The 19,194-nt window shown below is 54.6% G+C and overlaps 1 protein-coding gene and 1 long non-coding RNA gene across 4 annotated transcripts in view; one reads left to right on the top strand and one right to left on the bottom strand.

Annotated features, from left to right (window-relative positions):
- Nucleotides 1-14,099: 14,099 nt before the first annotated feature.
- LOC122461462 lies at nt 14,100-18,248 on the bottom strand. The gene is made up of 3 exons (XR_006283371.1): nt 17,816-18,248; nt 16,998-17,686; nt 14,100-16,763 (listed from the first exon to the last, which is right to left on the bottom strand). It is a non-coding gene; the product is annotated as an uncharacterized LOC122461462 (long non-coding RNA).
- Nucleotides 17,543-19,194, top strand: part of SLC6A7 (solute carrier family 6 member 7) — a 32,344-nt gene continuing 30,692 nt past the window's right edge. For 2 of the 3 annotated variants that reach the window (XR_006283370.1, XM_007071494.3), the window contains exon 1: nt 17,543-17,671. Coding sequence is in view for 1 of the 3 variants with exons in the window: in XM_007071494.3 (XP_007071556.2) it covers nt 17,639-17,671 (33 nt within the window). In the remaining 2 variants the exon portion in view is untranslated. The remainder of the gene's footprint in view (nt 17,672-19,194) is intronic. The other variant, XM_043521176.1, reaches the window with a different exon arrangement.

The following is a 19,194-nucleotide window of genomic DNA, read 5'->3' as shown; positions in this document are numbered from 1 at the left end:
GAGGAACGCTGACTGAAGGAACTGCCAGAGCTAGCTCATTCTTGTCTTAAGAAGTCTTGAAATGCAGAGAGATTTCCGTCTGGTCTGCAGATCTGTCCTCCGGTAGGAGCAGTCTGAACTGTAAGGAGAACAAGCTGAGCATAAGAGTGTTTGTAGTTGTGTTGGGGTTTGACATCTGGGCAGCATAACCAATTGAGGCTGGGTCCGGGGGGGGTGGAAGTCATATCTGAGATTCGTGTGACCAAGCAAATTCAGAATGGGGCTATTACAGAGGTGATGCAATAGTCTGTTAGTTTCCTGCTGGTCATGCTGGTTCCATTGGGCACCTCTTAGTGGTCCTAGTCACAGAGCATGTCCTACTGGAGGCTTCAGGAGCCATCAGTAGTTCTTCTCTTGCAGCTTGTGGCATGAGCCAATAAGTGGAGGAGGATAAAAGTGCAAAGGGAAGGAGTGTGTGAAGTTAGAGCGTCCCTTGGTACAGCGCGCAGAATTGAGGATTTAAATGATGCGTGACAATGAATACGGCTGCTGTGGCATCGGGTTTGTATGCAACCAGCCTGGTGACCAAGGTGGGATTTCACCCCATGGATGTGAGGGGACACCACACAGAGTGGCATCTGCATGTGTGGGGAAATGCAGGCTCCAGGAAGATGCTGTAAAAGTTGTGGTTTTCCAAAGCTAGCGAGCATGGTTGTTTCCCATTTCTCTGCCTCAGTGGAGTCCTGCACACCGCAGAGCCCTCTGGGTTTTCATCCATTGTTCTCCTCACCACCATCCCCCTCGCCCTCTTCTTGCTGCAAAGCCCCTTGCTCCTGTCACTCATCTACACTGTGTTCCAGATAAACACGGAAAAGGTCCAGACCCCAGTGCACTGGCAGAGCAATCTGGGTGTACAGCTGGCATAACCAGCTTCAGGAAGATCACCCAGTGTCAGGAGAATTCTCAGGTGGTGTGCAGCTGGCATCATGAGTTCTACTCCACCCCCGCTCCCGGATGCCCACATAGGCGCATGGCTAGGATGGCCCTTCTTTCCCCGAGCCACTATTGTCACGTTGGCCCCTTGAGGCCATTGGCAGTCACCGTAACTTACATTAGCCCTTAGGATGCTCTAAGGGCTTGTCTACATGATGCCGGAGTCCGGACTAGGGGTGTGTGTGTGAATTGTAGCGCGCTCTTAACGCTCTGAGCTTTAACTGCTCCATGGAGACCCTGCTGGCGTGAACTCAAAGGTCCCTCATTCACTTTAACGTAGTCCTGTTTGAAACTGGACTACATCAGTGTGAACTAGGTCCCATTTTCATGCCAGCAGGGCCTGGTTTGGACTATGGCACCGTGCAGACAAACCCTGTCACATCAGGGGACAGTTACTGCACCCAGCTGCCCTATGCAGGGGAGCACTGTGTCCAGCCTTGCAACCCCCACCCTGAGCTGGGCACTCCTTAATTATAGCCTGGGGTCTGGGCCTCAGTACCAAGGTAAAGAACTAGCAGCTTGCTTGAGCATCTGCAGCTCTGCTACCACAGAAGTGAACAGGAACCCTCTGAAGATGTCCTGTCCTGCCACACACTGGGCCTTGTTTCAAAGCTGGGATGGCCTTTTCTGGGTCTGTCTCTTGGGTTGGTGCAGCGTTCCGGCCTGGAGTTCTGTGGGGATCATAACAAGCCATTGCAACCTCTGTCTGAGGACTGGACGAGACCCACTTTGTATCTCCCCCAGTATCGCTCAGCCCGTCGGTTGCTGGGGGCTGCAGGTGAATACCGTGCATTCCTTTCCCAGTCCCCTGGGGCTGAGGTTAATACCCCAGTGGTACTGCCAGAAACTTCCAGCCCAGAGAGCAAGAGGTCCAATGGGGGAAGGAAACTGAGGTCTCAGTGATGACACAGAGGGTCCTGGATTGTTCCCTGGGCCAGCCCTGCTCCTGCGTCCAGCCTCCAGTGCAGTTTTAGCTCCCTCCCATCCCGTGACATGTGAGCACTGCCCCCTGGACACCCCCTGCCTACTGCTGTCAGGGGTCAAAACGTTGATGTTTATATTGGTTCAGGGCTTCGGCTCAGGGTTTTGTACATACGGTGGAATCCTTTTTTAAAAAACAGCTTGAAAAATAAAAATGTGCCAGAACCCGGCCCACTGTGAATTTGTTGCTAGCCAATTCCCACCCCCATGGTCTCATGGTCTCAGTTAGTATCCAGCACAGGCTTGGAGGAAGCTTCGGACCAGATTCACATGATGTGATCTAAACTGATGAGAGTTTTCCAGGTAGCAAAGCAAGACACTGCCATTCTCGCTTTCCTCCCAGCTGCCAGCAGGATGCTGACCATCTCCGCACAGCTCCCAGCCCGCCGGCTGTCGGATTTGGGCAGGCATCTCATCACGCCGGGTTTGGTGGAGGCTGGGAAAAAGGCAACGATTCCAGCCAAGTTAATGCCCCCAATCACCTGGCTACCGACGCCGACATCAATGGCTGGGGGGGCGCGCTTGTGTCTGGTGCTGTCTGCGCAGGGGCCCTTCGTCCCCCTTGTTGACTCGTTTTGAAGTGTCTGTGTCACATTAATAAAGGGTTCTATGGTTTTTACTGTGATCATTTTCCGGGCCTTAACACCAGGGGTACGTATGAAGTGTGCCGTGCCCCCAGCCCATGCAGGCACATCGCCAGTGCCTGGTGCCTTCGGTTCATACAGGCATTTCCCTGGTGCCCAGTGTCCCTGGCCCATATGGGCACATCAGTGCCCAGTTCCCCTAGCACATGCGGGCACGTTTTGGGTGCAGTGCACAGAGATTTAGTTCCTCTAGGCCCTAGCAAGAATCAGGTGGCTCCATCAGTGGGCCGAGACTGTCACGCAGCTAGAGTCCTGGCTACCAGTTCCTGGGCCAGTTTGCCGTGCCTGGGGGAACCTCCCTGAAGGCTGTAATCTTGTAACATCGTGGGGGAGGGGAAAGAACAAAGAACAAGGCCACCAGCCACCCCTAAACGTGGCAGCCTCTGATAGGTGTTGTCTCACCTCTAATCTCTGTTTATGGCGGTTAACAGACCAAATACCCTCCCCAGTCAAGAACAATAAACAAAGAGAGAAGATGCAAGATAGCCCGTGGAACAGCTGGCACCGGTGCCCGGCAGCGCAGTGAAGGGATGGTGAAGGAGAACGGGGGCGGATGGGCAGCGACTGGCTCTGGGAACACATCCTGGTCCTGCTCCCATTCCCTGTCTCGCCCTTCCTCCGCGGTTACACTGTCCCTCCTTGCCCTCCCCTCTTCCCACCCGCCCAGCCCCACAACTCCCCCTGCCAATTCCCCCTGCTGTTCTCGGCTTGCTAGCACCAGAGAGCTTCTGGGGTAACCTGAGGGGGAAGGGGAGAGGAGCTGCTGTGAGGAGGACCGGATGGTACGAGTCATTTTGGTTCCATATTAACCCAGTGCCTTGTGGGCCACGGCTCTGGAGAGGGAGATCCAGACTCAGGCATGCTGGGGTGGAGCTGTCTGTAGGATTCAACATGGGGCCTCGCGCTGCCAATGGCAAAGTTAGGGCAAGGCCGAGTGCCTTTGAAAACCCCTTTCCAGCCATTGCCCACGCCTGGGACTCCTCTCCAGTATTAATCAGCAGTGCGTTTTATTGTTTGTTCACCCCACGGAACACAGCGCCCTCCCCCGGAGGCATGGAGAGAGGTGGGAACACCTGCATGGCGTGGGGAAGCCGCTTTGCAGTGAAGGTGGGTCTGGCAGGTGGGGTAGGGGGAAGCATGGGGAGCTTACTACAGGCCTAATGCATGGAGGGGCTGGAGGTACAGAGATGGGGTAGCGAGTGGGAGAGGGAGAATGCAGGGAGCAGGTGAAGGGGGAGAGGTGGGCAGAGCTCCGCGGGGCTCTAGAGAAGGGGCATGATGAAGTTAATATAGAACGGGGGGGGTCAATGCAGTATAGGGAGGGGGACATGACCAGGGTGGTCATCACAGCAGCTATTCATAGACTCACAGATTCCAAGGCCAGACAGGACCCCTGTGACCATCTAGTCTGACCTCCGGCTTCACACGGGCCTGAATGAATCCCTGGCTGGACGAGAGCAGATCTATCAGAAAAACAGCACATCTTGATGTAAAATATTCAGCGATGGAGAATCCGCTGCCCCCCTCAGTAAATTGTTCCAGTGGTTAATTACCCCCTGCTAAAAATGTACACCATACTTCCAGTCTGAATTTGTCTAGCTTCAATTTCCAGCCATAAATATTTGTGTCCCTCATTTAGCAGCAAGAGAATTGAGACGTGGAGACGAAGGGCTGCCTACATGGGGAATGCACAAGGAAGTTAGTGTGCAAGAGCTAGGGGGTAAATTTAAAGTGCAATAGCTATTCTGCACTACCGCCTCGTGTAGACACTCTTATTCTGTGCTCGAGCAGATTAGCCGGATCTCCACAAAGGGGCACTAGCGTGGAATAGCTATTAGCTATTCAGCACCAGCTGCGTGGGGCTTTCTACCCAGGTAGATGAGCCCTCAGTGACGTACCTAAGACCCCACAGGAAAGCTGCAATGGAGCCGGGAAATGAACCCTCCTTCCCAAGCTCCAGTCTAGCACCTTAACCACTGGACCATCCTTGCACACCTGAGCTGGGTCTGGGCGAGCTGGGTAAAGGAGATGGGAGATTCTGAGCACCTGGGCTAATATCTGCACTAGAGGGTATCTGCCAGTGGAGAGATTCTGGGTTAGCTCTGAAGGTCTCATAGGAGGGGAGGGGTTGGGAAGGGGCAGTCGTACAGGGACATATTCCCCAGTGCTGCCTGGACCTGGAGCGTCTCAAGGAGCTGTCTCTCCTCTCAACCGGCAGGACAAGAGCAGGGAAAAGTTAAGAGAAGGGGGAATCACGCCAAGGTTTGGGGTGGGTAAGTTACACAAATAGAGCATTCAACAAAGCAGCAAAGTTCCTTCCAGCCAGCCCAGGCTTGCAGCTGAATGTTGGTGCTGTGGATTGCCTGGGTTGTTAACACACCAGGTTAGCTGTGAGAGCTGGTGGGGAGAGCAAGGCCCCTGCCGCTCCCTCACTGGCACACACCAGTCAGTGGCTGGAACAGGTCTTTCCATCACTGCCCATTGGCACCTCTGCCATCATCCTACCATTGGCGTGGAGATAGCAGGCTAATCACGCTGTGTGTGTGTGTCTGTGACAGGCAGGTGTGCAAGTCTGCGTGTGTGAGCACTGGTGTGCGGGGGAGGAAGGGCGCTGGGCTGGAAGGGGAGTGGGCCCTGACCAGGTGGGCAAAGGGAACGGTGATGCGGCCATGGGGGAGGAGCAGTGGTACTGCAGGGAGAGCCGCAGGAAGGAGAGGTGGCATCTTGGAGAGCTAGGGGTGGAGGGACGGGTCTGGGACGGGATGGCCCTGGGGGAGGGAGAGAAGACGCGTTTGCAGGTTGTTCCTGCACTACGACGTCGGGATGAAATTCCACCTGATACTCGTATCAGGTGCCTGGCTGTTTGCATAGCAGGGTAAAAGTCCATGAAGCCGCTGTGCCCTCAGGTTCCTGCTGGCCATATGTGTGCAGGGAGCAGGCACCTTCGGGAAGTGGCAATAAATGTGCCCCCAACCCCAGAACACACCTTGCCCAGGGTGATGAAATGCATCTGTCCAGGTTCCTGCTGGGGCTCGGGGGCCACCCTGCTTTAGGTTTCGGAAGCATTGGGATATTGCTGTTTGCCCTGAACTGGTCAATGACTGTAGCTGGAGGAGAAGGTGGGAGCAATTTGATCGTTAGTCACTGAGCCAGCTCTCCAAAAGACACGTACACACAAACTCTCCCCCCCGGGCAGCTCTGCCAGATGCCACGTGTCGCCGTGACAGGCACACCACCAGCAGGTGGCAGGCACTCACTTTCCTTCCCCAGCCCTACCAGCTGCCAGAGGCCACTGCACAGCTCTGCTCCCAGTTCATCCCAGCGCTGGCAGACAGGACAGAGACTGGGCTGCTGGCACTTACAGGGTGGCTCTGAGGAAGGCCAAGGAGCATGGCCACACTGTGTATGTGTTGCAGGTGTGTGTATATATCTCAGCACCTTACACGCCAGGATTTTTGATGCTCCTAGAGGCATTCAGCACCATTTCCTTGATCTCATGCTATCCTGGTAAATCATTGCATGGAGACACCTTCTTTATAAAGTAAACCCACAAAATATAATTAGCTCAACACGCAGCCACCCTGCCAACAGTCTCCAGACAGGTACATTACCAAACAGTGACTACCTGGTGCCCTGAGACGTCTGTCTCCTTTCTTACGTCTTGCAAAGCAGAGACTGAATTGGGACACCCCTGTCCCGAGATCAGGGGCTCTCTGCTAGCTTGCAGGATGGCTGGGGCATGGTAGCGGAGCAGCTAGACCAGTTGGCTCAGGACGGTGCAGTTTATAAGCTTTCTGGGACAGAGAAGTTGAAAGGCCAAATTCTCTGCTGGTACAAATGACCCCAGCATCTGTCACATCAATGGAATTTTGCCTGTTCACACCAGCAGAGAACTGATATTTGCTCTTCAGACCCGGCTGTAAAGCACCAATCACGTAAATAACAATAGCCCCCGCTTGCCCAGGGTCTGAGGCAGCTGGGATCAGTACAATGGGCCCAGAGCAGAGGCTGGTATGTTTCCCTACTCCCCTCCCAATCCACAGCCCCATTACTGACACAAAGGGCCAGCTCCTCAGTTATGATGATTTACATCCCAAAGTCAATTCCTCCAAAGCAGGGCTTAATTTGTAATGAAAGAGGTGCCGGGACTCAAGCAATCTTTTTACTCTCATAACTGACACAGCAAGCCCACAGGTGCCAGGGCTATGAACCGCCAAGCCTAGAAGTGCCAGGGCTGAGCCCTGGCACAAATTAAGCACTGCCCCAAAGGAAGAAAGTGGAGGAAGGAGAGGAGCATTCTCCTTCACCCGCTCACAGCACTCAGCTAGTCACCAGAGGGACGGACGTGTTTTCTTGGCCATAAATGGCCTGGTCTGTCACAAGTCCCTGTGCACCCAGGCCAGTTCAGTTCCCACGTAAAGCTACGGTGAGTCTGGCCAAAGGCAAAGCTTGCCAGGAAAATTTGTGGCAAAACTGTGAAATGTTTCTCTATGGTTGCTGGGACTGCCACCCCAGCAGGGCAAATGTTTTCAGCAGCTCAGCCCAGCCTTGCCCTCAGAGCTCTGGCCATTGGCACCACCTCAGCAGGAAGCACAAGAGGAAGCAGCTCTCTTCATGCTCTGTCACAGCACCCAAAATCGGCAGCCGTGCTGTCACTTACACTCCCGAGCAGTGAACATTTGGGCGCTGGGGCATGCAGTGTATGTAGCTTTGAAACTGATGCCTTAGGTTTTAAGTGATTGGGTGACCTTGGGCAAGTATCCCTGCTTTGTGCCTCAGTTTCTCCATCTGTAAAATGGGGGTACTGATGCTTCCCTCCTTTTACAGCACTTTGAGGTCTATGGATGAACAAAGCTTGTTATTATTATTACTATTATTAGGTGTGCTGCACCTTCCAGAGCCTAAGATCTCTCCCTGTGTGCAGCCATTTTGTTCTCAGAGTAGCTGTAGCCCTTTATGGAGACCCCTACACCATGCTCTCTCAGAGATTCTACTTTGGTTCCTTCTTTATTCTTTACTCTCATTTCTGAATGAAAGTATTTGTTTTTCTCTTTGCAGGAAGACACATTAGGGCAATACTTTTGCAGAAGAGGGCCCTCAATGCTCGAACGGAGCTCAGATCTGTTGACCTTCAGAACAAGGACAAAGTTCATTTAGCTACTCAGGCTTTTGCCCATGTGGGTGGTTCTGCTGATGGTGGAGGCGAATCTCTTTACATTTAGGGCTTGTCTATATGGGTAAATTGGCCAGAAACTATACCGGTGTGATTATATTGCTTTCAAAATGGCATAAACTAAACCGGAATAAAGATCCTCTTATTCCAGAATAAGACTGTTCCCATGTGGAGCTATACCAGTATCACTGTAGTGTATAATTATGTTGGTATAGTTCTGATGGTAAAATTCCTCCCTGTAAACAAGCCCGTAGTTTGATATCAGTTCAGCTAAATGTTGCATTGTTTTTAATCAGTTAGGTATATGCCCTGGTGACATTGTGCTGGGGCAATTTTAACAACCAGACACCCACCTCTTCTCTTTAATGCTGTTGTGTGTTTTAGGTGGATCCCTGGGGAAAAAGTCAAAAGGTTGATTGAGATCAAAAAGTGGCGAAATGCAAACAAAGCATCAGTGCATAGAACGGAAAGGGTGGAGCTGTGACAATGCCCGATATGAAACATCCGACTCCTTCTGGAGTCCCAGGTGGGCACAGTGACAAACCGCCTTCCAGCCAGGGTGCAGGGAGTTACTGCACCAATTTTCACCAAGGGCCTTGGCTCCAATTCCTGGGTAAAATGTGTTTGCAGTCCTCATCCCTGTCACCTACGGACTCGTTCCCATTGCAAGATGCCCGTGTGACATAGCCTCTGCTCAAGTGAGCCTGTGAGTGGGACTAGCCGGGGGCGGGGAGGGGGGGGGTGCTGCAGGACAGACGGGCAGGGGCAGAGCTGCAGGGGGAGCTGCACAGTGGCTGGCTACACCAGCCAGCTCAATCGGCCCCTCACTTTCACCAGCGATATGTGCCACCCCGGTACTGTACAGGCTTGTCCTGTCAGTGCTCAGCTGTGACTTTAGGCCAAAGGCCAGCCCTGGAGTGGTGCAATGGCACACTGCCCCGACGGAAGGACAATGGCGCCAGGCACTCTGGGTTGACATAGGACAGTACCTGGCACAATGGATACACACAGTCTCAGGTGGACCCTTGAGGTTCTACAGCAGGGGTGGGCAAACTTTTTGGCCCGAGGGCCACATCTGGGTATGGAAATTGTATGGCGGGCTATGAATGCTCATGAAATTGGGGGTTGGGGTGCAGGGGGGGGGAGTGAGTGCTCCAGCTGCGGCTGGGGATAAGGGGTTGGCGGTGCAGGAGGATGCTCTGGGCTGGGACCGAGGGGTTCAGAAGGAGGAAGGGGGCAGGGGGTTGAGGTGCACGAGAGGGTCAGGGCAGGGTGCAGGCTCTGGGTGGCGCTTACATCAAGCAGCTCCCAGGAGCAGCAGCATGTCCCCCTCCTGCTTCTACGCAGAGGCGCAGCCAGGCAGCCCTGTACGCTACCCTGTCCGCAGGTGCCGCCCCTGCAGCTCCCATGGGCCACGGTTCCCAGCCAATGGGAGCTGCGGGGGCAGCATGCAGAGCCCCTTGGCTGCCCCTACGTGTAGGAGCCAGAGCGGGGACATGACACTGCTTCTGGGAGCCATGTGGAGCGTGGCAAGCCCCCAACCCCACTCCCTGGCTGGAGCTCCAGGGCCAGATTAAAATGGCTGGAGGGCCAGATGCAGCCCCCGGGCCGTAGTTTGCCCACCCCTGCTCTATAGCATAATAATAAGTAATGGGCGTGGGGCGGGGCAGCATGGCTGGGGCACTGCACGATTGCAGGGTGCGGCACCATCCCTTCCCAGCAGACAGCCGCAGAAGGGAGGAGTTGAGGTATGACCATGCCCCTGCCCACCCTCTTAGGAGAGGCTTGGGGAGCTGCGGGTGCTGCTAACTTTGCACCACCCTGTATAGACTGCAAATGTGCTCAGCCTGTGTGTGCACCGGGGGGGGGCGGCTCTCTTCCTCCTTGCACCCTCTTCCACCCGTAGCACCCTCTCCTGGTCCTTCGGCACCATTCAGTCCTTGGAAAGCTGCCATGCGATGCCAAGCGATTGCCCCGGGCATTTCCATAGAAAGTGTCTGCCTCCTCATTAGTCAAAGTGCCTGTACGACCCTATTTCCCTGGCGGCCTTCGGGAGCTGTGCAGAGAGGGTTATGATGGAAGGAGTGCGGGGGGCTGGCTAGGCACCGGCAGACTCTACCGGGACAGAACAGAACAGCGGGGCAGGGGGGGACTGTGCCAGCCTTTCCATCAGAAACGCCTCTTCTCACGGGTTTATAAAGTGGCCATAAATTCCACTCTGGGGCTGAGAATTGACACGCAACCGGTGCGTCTGGGGAGTTAGGAGGGTGGGAAAGCAGCAGAAGGCGGCACTTCGGCGGGATCTGCACAGGGAATCGCAATGGTTTTAACACAGAACTGCGGCTGCTCCTAGGCCCCTCTGCCTCTGGCTTGGTCCCAGATCCACTTTGCCTTCTTGCGGGACCTATCCCATCACCAAATCCCAGCCTCCCAATCTGCAGATCCAGCCCCCACTCCCTCCCATCTCTGCTACAGTGCTGGTCCAGGTTCAGCAGCCCTGAAGGAAGCCCATTAAACTCAGTGGAGGCCCTGCCACCTGCACCAGGTCTGGGTTTTTAGCCTATTACCTGATATTAATCTTAGCAGCATTCAAATTGCAATCCCTGATCTGCTCAGATTCTCCTCTTGAATGGGCCCAAACCGGCTGGAGTGGCAGATTCCCTCCCACTGCCAGAGCTGGGCCGGTTCTGCAGAACACCTTACACGGGTCTGCACCAAAGTGAATTTGCATCTGTCTCACCCACACCCATTTTGGACCCAATTCTCTGCTAGAGCAAATGGCCCCAACTCCATTGACATCACGAGTTTCACCCACTGCCCATGGCAGGTGCTTTGTTTCCACTGTCCATGAACATTCATGCGATTGGCTTTCACTGGCACAAATGTTCCAGGCAAGCTCAAAGTTGCACATGCAAACGATGGGAGAAACTTGGTTCTGCCGATGCACAGTGTAAGCCAGAAGTGAGACCTCTGATAATGGGCTCTTCGGGCTAAAAGACAAAAGGTCAGACAACAATCCAACGGCTGGGAGGTGAAGCTAGAGAAATTCGGACTGGAAATAAGGTGCAAAATTGAAAGACTGAGGGTAATTAATCACTGGAACAACGTACCACCGGCTGGGGTGGAGTCTCCAGCACTGGAAATTTTCAATCAAGGTTGGATGTATTTTCTACAAGGTCTGCTGGGGTTCAAACAGGAATTAATTCAGGAACATTCTGTGCATGAGGTCAGACTAGATGATCTGGGTGGCCCCTTCTGGCTGTATAATCTATGAATCTACGTGGTTGCACACTCAGCCAATCCGGGAACAGAAATACCATGTGACTTCTTTGCCCTTTCACAGCCTACCAATGTAGCTCAAAAGTGAAGATCTGCAAAGAGCTGTCATTCATGAGCGATCCATGGAGTTAACAAAATTGGTGTATGTGGGGGCGGCGGGGGCAGTCACGGAGTATTTCCAAATAGGGAATACAGCTGAAAAACATGGGATCTGGCATTCTGTTTGTTCTAATAGCAGGATAAGAGGAGAAATTCACTGGATACATTTTTCACTCAGCTCCACCCACTCCCACTGGGAAATTCAGATCATAAAACGTAGACTCCAAGTGGTAAATTGTGCAAACTTTGAGGCACTGCATCATCCTTTTGCTCTTGTAGCTAATTCTTTTTATGTGTAGGCGCCTTTTCCTTTTAGGGGTAGATTTTCAGAACTGCTTAAAGGGACTTTGGCACATAAATCCCACTGGAAATCCATGGGATTTGCTCCTAAATCCCTGGGCACTTTGAAAATCTCGCTCTCTATCGTTTAATCTAATACCTTCCCCAACGTACACAAATTCTACGCTCCTTGTTCATCCTCAGACCTAAGCAGGTCAGAGGGTTCAGGAGAACGCTTGCACATTCACAAGGCGGAGCTGGATAGAGTGGTCCAAGTAACGCCCCCGCCCCCCATGTCACCAAGGGCCTACCCAGCTATTATACGCTGTACAGCACAAAACAAGTCCACCCAGTGAAAAGTTTTATCCAAATGCCAGACAGCAGAGAGAAGCAGAGGTGCTGGAACAATTTTGATAGTGGGGGAGCTGAGAGCCATTGAACCAAACTGTAAGACCTGTGTATGATGGAAACCACTTCGAGTCAGGGGGTGCTGCAGCACGCCCCCACGCCCCTAGTTCCAGCACCCATGGAGAGAGGGCAATGCCACCTGCGTACAATTCACTGGCTTCATGCACGTCCGTGAGAGAGCAGGAATTCCAATCCAGGCACCCCGTACTACGCATCAGATGGCTGGCTGCCAAGCTGTAGACGGCAAGGGGGTTGCACTGAACAAATATTTTGTCACATACGCTTATTGCTACAGACATGGGTGATCTACAGGAGCCTCGTTAGCATCGGTGATGATGCAGCCTCCAGCAGTCAAGAAAGGGAGCACCTCCGTTCAAAGTGATGTATGCAGCTTGCCCGACCCACTTGGCCTCTTTGCTCTCATCAATTCAGAAATAGCACATCGGCTGTGGCACTGCAGCCAGGTGGCATCAAGCTGTCCTTGTTCACTGGAGCTGGCTTCCATGTCTTTAACATGCTCACCGGGCCAGCATCCCGTTAGACAGTCCCTGAAGCCACAGACCCCCTGCTCTCTTGGGCTGCGAGTGCCAAGGAGGTGAGAGAGCTCCTGGAAGTGCAGACACCTTGCTTCTGCCTGTGTGAGGCCCTTCCCAAAACTGGATCCCAGCTCTGGGGGCACCACCAGCCCCAGGGACTATTTCCTTCTCTAGGAGCTGCTCCGTCTTTCCCTAAGGAGTGCCTGTAGCTGCTTCCCCTCCACAGGAGCCCATCTGTGGCCCAGATTAGAGCAGGGCACTGGGCGTCAGGACTCTAAGATCCCACTCCAGATTTGGCCACTGACTTGCTGTCACTTCACTGCTCCATGCCTCAGTTTTCCCACTGGTAAAATGGGGATAATTACAGAAATGTAGGGCTAGATGGAACCTCAAGAGGCCATCTAATCCATCCCATCCCATGCTGAGACTGAATTAAATATATCTAGAGTCCTAGACCAACCCATGATGGTGATCTCCCTGCCTGGGGTGTTGTGTGGCTTAGCTAATGGGTGTTCATAACTCACACTGAGATCTGTGGATGCCGTACGCAAAGTATTATAGCCGTAATGATCCTGACTGGAACCTTTGGGCACTACTGCAAGACCAATGCTCCTGCCATCTGAGGACAGATGCTGCTGCAGCCGGCTATGGGCAAAGTTGCTCTCACGCACAGACATGGAGTGTCAGACTGCAGGAGGCAGATATCATGGCTTCAGCGGCTCTTGGGGATGTTCCCATTAGATTAGCAGCCACTGCAGCATGGCTGCCAGGCCCTGTATTGGACAGATCATGTTTGACAAGGTACTTGGGGTGGGGGGACCTATCCTGGAATCTTTACCCATGTCTGTGAAGCCACCGTGCTCTGGTGGTCCTGCCCCCTCATGCCTAGAGCTGTGACAGAGGAGCTCAGTGATGTTCAGAGGGGTCCTCAAGTTAATTCCCACAAGGGCTGGCACATTGTAGGGATTTCTCAGCCATTCGCTCTATGATGTCCTGGCCTGTAACACGCCCCCTATCATGCAGAGGGCACATGTAGAACCCAGCTCCGGGGGCAGGGGAGGGAGAGCAGAAAACAAAGGCCAGATTTCATTAGCCTCAGGGATGTGGCACTTTCCTGCCTCTAACAGGGCAAACCAGGACAGCTATCCTGGAGAGGGGGAGATAGTGCACTGGAGATGGTTCTGGTGGCCATCAGGGAGGCTGAGACAGAGAAGGGGACCCACTTCTTCCTCTCCTCGGTCAAGCAACTGTCCTCCTCAGCCCCCTGTGGATTTGGCTCAACATGATGGGAGGAAAACAGGGACATCCTTGGGTTTCAGGGACACCTGGTCCCACTAAGTAGCCAGCAGGGATTTCCAAGTACCCGGGAATGTGAATTGTGCTTCGCCTGTGGCCAATGACAGCTCAAGCAGCCTCCCCCTGGCGTCTGCTCCCCATAACTCAGAGAAGCCTGGCTGAAGAGACTCGTGGATTAGAAGAGAGCAACGGGACCAGCGCAAAAGGGAAATGCCACTCAGGGGCCCAGCCCGAAGGCCCTTCCACTGCGGTTCCAGGGTTACTTTGCAGCAGTGGGTGTGGGTGGGATAAGACACCATGGGATAAGATACCAGCACGGTTATAATTCACTGGGATACTCCATAAAAGTGGGGTCTTACCAGTAACTCAGGCCATTGGCTCACCCTACTCACTGTTACAATGGCCATGCCGGGCTCACGCTCAGCACTGTCGGGTATTATTCTCCAGTCTCAACAAGTCCTTCCAGATGCACCCCCCCTCCCCCCGCCCGTCCCTCAAATCTGCAGCCGCTCTGATAAATGCCCCAGAGATGTCTGGGCTGAAGAAGTCTCTGCCCATTCCTCCTGCTGGGCTTCTAACAACCGGCAGAGCAAGCCCTGATGCAAGGGAGAGCCGCCCAGTTCCTTACTGTGCGGATTCCTGCCTCTCGTCCTCAAAACAGAGCCATAAGAGCTGGGCAAGCCCTGCGGAGGGGAGCTGGTCCCCTCCCACTGCAGAGCTGGTCCTTGCATTGTCCAGCACTTCGCCCGTTTGGGAGCAAAATGCCCCAAGCAAGGGGCCGATGTCCTAAAATATCCCAGTGTCCCAGCGCTTCGCTGGAGATCGTATGGCTCAGCCTGGTGCAGCTCACTGCCAGCAGGTCCCCGCTGAGCACCCGCCTACATCGCTGCTTGCTACATGTCGCCCGAACTATACCCCTGCGTGCCACCCTAAATAACCCCTCTCCCTCCCTGGGGTTTGCTCCTGCCCCCGACAGCCCTAACCACCAGGGAACAGCTCCCCCTCTTAAAATCAACCCCTCCCGCCACTTAATTATTTCCATTGCTCCCATGCTGCAAGAATTCTCCGAACTGGGCCTGCTGCAGAGCTCCGCCAGCAGGGGGAGCAGGGACACCAGGTTTGGGCCTTGTGCAGAGACCCCTGTAGGAATGGCAGCCGCCAAAGCCCATCATCCCAACTCCCCTGGGCAGAGCAGGGCTGGAAACCAGCTCCCACCCAGCGGAGGGCTAAGGGGAGGAAGAGAAGGGAAGGGAGGAAAGCAAGACAGGAGGGGGAGAGAATGACAGCAGCAGAGCCGCGAGGGAGGGAGGGGAAAGGGAGAGAGAAGGAGCCCAGATCTGATCTGATCCGTCGGATTTTACAGGGCGAGGGGAGGGGTGGGCAGGATCATGGTGTCCAGACCAGCTGAGGTTTGCAGCAACAGCCCCCGCTCCTCAGAGAGCCCACGGCCCAGCGGGGTCTCTCACTGGAGGATGGGGACCGCAGGGAAAGAGCCATATTCTCCGTAGCCCTTCCATGTTAGGGGGAGTCTGGTTGGCCTGTCGGTATGAGGGTCCCCTGGCCCCCCTCGGGTGGGGGCCTGTGTCTGGAACTCATTTCAAGCCATTTCTAACCTGCTGTGACTGGTCAGTGCGGACGGGGCCAACGCGCAATAGAACCGGGAGGCAGAGCCGAGCGCTAGCCCAGTTCTGTGCAGACGGGGGCCTAAGGCTGAGGTCACTGGGAGCCTTCACTAAACACACAGACTCCAGGCATCTTTGTCGGGCACCTCGGTCATGGCTGCTTGTCTGCTGGAGATCAAGTAAAGAGCCCAACTGCTCTCCCCCACCGTTCAGAGCTTCTGGGATGGATTCTCTGGGAGCTGCCTCTGCTTGGGTCGTTCTCATGCCCCAGCCTGGGGATGGGGGGATGTGGCCTGTGCCCCGGGGGGGATCTTTCCCCGACATCCCAGCACTGTCCCTCTGTGTCTCACTGCAGCCTCGGTTTGTGCTGGGGTCTCAGGCTGGAACGCAGAGTTGGGGATGTTAAAGATTTTCTTGCTCTGGAAGCAGGAGGTAAGGGATGGGCTCCCGGTGCCTATGTGCATGCAGCCTTAGATTCTGTGCAACTGGGAAATTGCCACCGCAGTATGATGCCGGTGCCCAGAGTCCTGCCTCAGGAAGTCACAGCATCAGCCCATTAGCTTAGCAGGTGTTCAGCTGTGATCCAGGGACAGCTGATGATTTATGCAACCCTTGCAGGTGGTTCCTGGAGAGCTGACTAATTGCGTGGGAGGAAGGATGGGCTTGTGGTTAAGGCACTGGGCTGGAACTCAGGAGATCTGAGGTTTTTTCCTAGCACTGCATCAGACCTCTGGGACCTTGGGCAAATCAGTTAACCACTTTGTGCCTCAGTTTCCCCAGAATAAGAGTGTCATAATACTTCCTCATCTGGCATGGGTGCTCTGAGGATTAGTTCATTAGCATATGTGAGATGTTCAGATTCCAGTGATTTGCTCCAGAGAAAAGCCAATAAGTAAATGAGGCATGTTCTCCTCCTTATTTCCAGCTGCTGATGGTCCCTCAGGTTCCTTTTGTGGGTTGGCAGTTGGTGTAGTTATCCCAGGGATACGGCAGGAGGGCAGATGTCTGGGAGCCCATCTCTCTAGGAAGAGGTGCTCTGCGCTATGAGAATGTTTGAGAGCCCCTGTCCTAGCACTGTTCCCTGGAGCGCCGGCTGCTGCAGACGATAGCTCCCGTGGTAATGTCTCTTTGGGGGAAGGGAAATAAATATGGGCAGGAATGAACCGGGAGGTGCAGCGTGACACGTCTGGTTTTCTATCCTGTACCTGCATGCTGGCCGGCAGCTCTACGACCAGAAAGAGGGACTTCCCTCGCATGTTCCCCTCTCCTGCTGGGGAATCAGCTCTTGCTCCCAGACAGACACACTAACCCTGTTGTTCGTTGCTGGGCTGTCGCGCTGTCCAGGGAGGCAGCTGGGGCACTCGCCAGTGTCTGCCATTTACAGCTGTGCTTCGGGGTTCCCTGTCTCAGAGCCCATCTCTTACGGGATGTTTGGAGAACCCCAGGGTGCCTTCTGCATGGGCTATCGCAGGGCCTGCATAAAGAAGGGCCCAGTCCGTGCTGATTGGATGAACCCCATGAGTCTAGTCTCTCTGGATTTCTAGGCCGACTCTTAGTGGCTTGATCCCATTGTATCTGCTGATACGCTCGACCCTTACCTGCAGCACACCCTGTTATTAAAGTCCTGCCCCCCCGCAGCATTTCAGCCCCATCTTACTGTGCCCCGCTATTCCAGTGCCCCCCACAGCTCATCCACCTCAAACCTCACCTGTGACATGGCCTGCTGATCCAATCCCGGGCCACTTCCGGGCATTGGTGGCCAGCATTGGCAGATTGCTAGCCGGATCCATGACCGGGATGGACCACAATGAGATCCAGCACACTCATTCCACATGTGATGCAGCTCTGGTCTCCTCCTTATTCCCACCCAATGAGCATTCCCTCACTGGGTTACTGAGGATCTCCAGCGCGTGAGCCACCGGGGTTGTCCTCATTGGAACTCATTGTTTTCCCGAAGCAGGACTCAGCCCACAGACCCCGCAGATGGCAGAAACCCTTTTGATGGAGAGCCCATCTGCAGCCTGCTGGGATCCGTCCTCTTCCCACTTGCTGCTCCCCACCCAGCGATTTCCAACTCAGAGCAAACCTGTGTGCCAGCCCTGCTGGTTGCACCCTGCCTGCCCGACATCCCTCTCTCATTCTGCCTCATTCTAGACAGGGTTAACATCTCCTCTGTCTGTGCCAGGAACACCCAGCCGAGGAGGAGAGAGCCGGAGAGCGAGAAGTGGGATTCTTCCTTTTCTTTTTCGGACTCGTCTCCCTCCCCATCGCCGTAGAGACGGTCTCCGAGGCGAGCGAAGGTGTCAGAGCGCGGAGAGGCAGGGGAAGCATCGCAGCAGGGCTTCAGAGATGAAGAAGGTCCAGGAGCACCATCTCCGGGAGGTAGGAAGCAGCAATCTGTAACCACACAGAATGAGATGCCAGGGAAGGAGAGGAGGGGGAAAGCTGCAGTGCTGACCAGCATGGGGATGCCTTTTTAATGCAAACCAGGCAGGTCGAGGGGACTAACGTTCAGCCTCACAGTACCTCCATCTCCTCTCCCCCTGGGGTAGGGGGGTTGTTTCGGGTACTTATTAACGGTCATTCGTTGCACCTGGGAAGAGCAGAGTTTTCTGTTTCGGGGAGCCAAAGCTGGCTCAGTAGCAGATTAAGCAGGTGGGTGGCTGTCATTTCGTAACGAGCTCTTCTCGCTCTCTTTAATTAGCAAGTTCAGTAAATAGCGACGCCCGGCGCTGCGCAGCTAATTGGCTGGTCCCGCGTTCGCCCGCCAGCCTCGTCGTGGAGATGCTTTTCCTAGCGAGCAGGTGTTTCCGTCGGGATGATTCATGTTGTGTCGGGGCGGGTGCTCAGGTGGAACACGCTGTTCCTCGAGGTGTTGGGTGGTTTGCATGCCTGGCATCACACCCAAAGTGGGACAGGTGCAGCGGATGTGGGGCGGGCCCAGGTGCTCTGGGGAGGGAGTAGGGCCCGAGCGATCTTTTGCTGGGATCAGCAGACTGGCCAGCGGACAGGAAGCAGTTTGATCCTCCCCAGACCCCCCCTCTTTTCTCTCTCTGGCTCCTTTGGCTCTTCCCCCTTCTCTTGGCTCCTCCCATGGCTTCTACCCTTTGTGGCTTCTCCTCTTGGGCTGAAAAAGTAATGGACCCCTGTAAACCTGCAGCTCTCTGAAGGTTCCCAAGAGCTCCTGCACTCAGGGGGATGGAGGGGTCTGGGGTGAATGACGGGGCCTCTCCCCTGCCTAAGGGAGCTCCAAACTGCTTGGAGGAGTTTCCATCCTGTCCCTTGGGGACACTCTGCACCCTGCAGGACGGGGGGTGGCTAGGAAGGGTGTGTGGGGAGGTTATGTCCCTTGTGAGGTGGCAGGGAATGTATTTAAAAGAAATGCATTGGTGGATCAGGGATGGGAGGGCATCTCTTCCCGTGAGCCTGGCCCTGCCAGCATGAGAATATGTTCCTGCAATCCTCTCAGACTGCTCAAGGAGGGTGGGGTGGATGCAGGCACATGGCACTGGTCCTCTCCCTGGCATGTCCCAGCCAGCTCCCCTGCCTCAGTTGCCAGCAGCTGGACTTTTGGCTGATAAAGAGACCCCCCACGGCCCAAAGTCTAGTTCTTGGGAGTGGTGTTCCCCTCCCAGACAGGGGCAGGACCACAAAAGGGCACAAACGTTCCATTTGCCCTGGATGAGAGCCTGGCAGCTGAGGTGAAATGTCACCCCGGTAGGAAAGGGAAACATGTCACCCCGGTAGGAAATGTCACTCCTTTGGCACATTCCTGTCAGGTTCCATAGCTCCCTTGCCTGGGCCCTGAAGCCTCACGGACAGTCGGATGCAGGTTTCTTTGCAATTCCCAGGTTGTGCGGGGAACATCTGGAGACCTTAAGGGAAACCGGTGGGATTCTTTAAAC

This window comes from Chelonia mydas, chromosome 8, assembly GCF_015237465.2.
Source record: "Chelonia mydas isolate rCheMyd1 chromosome 8, rCheMyd1.pri.v2, whole genome shotgun sequence".
Lineage (NCBI taxonomy): Eukaryota > Metazoa > Chordata > Testudines > Cheloniidae > Chelonia > Chelonia mydas.
This window is presented reverse-complemented; position numbering and strand designations above follow the sequence as displayed.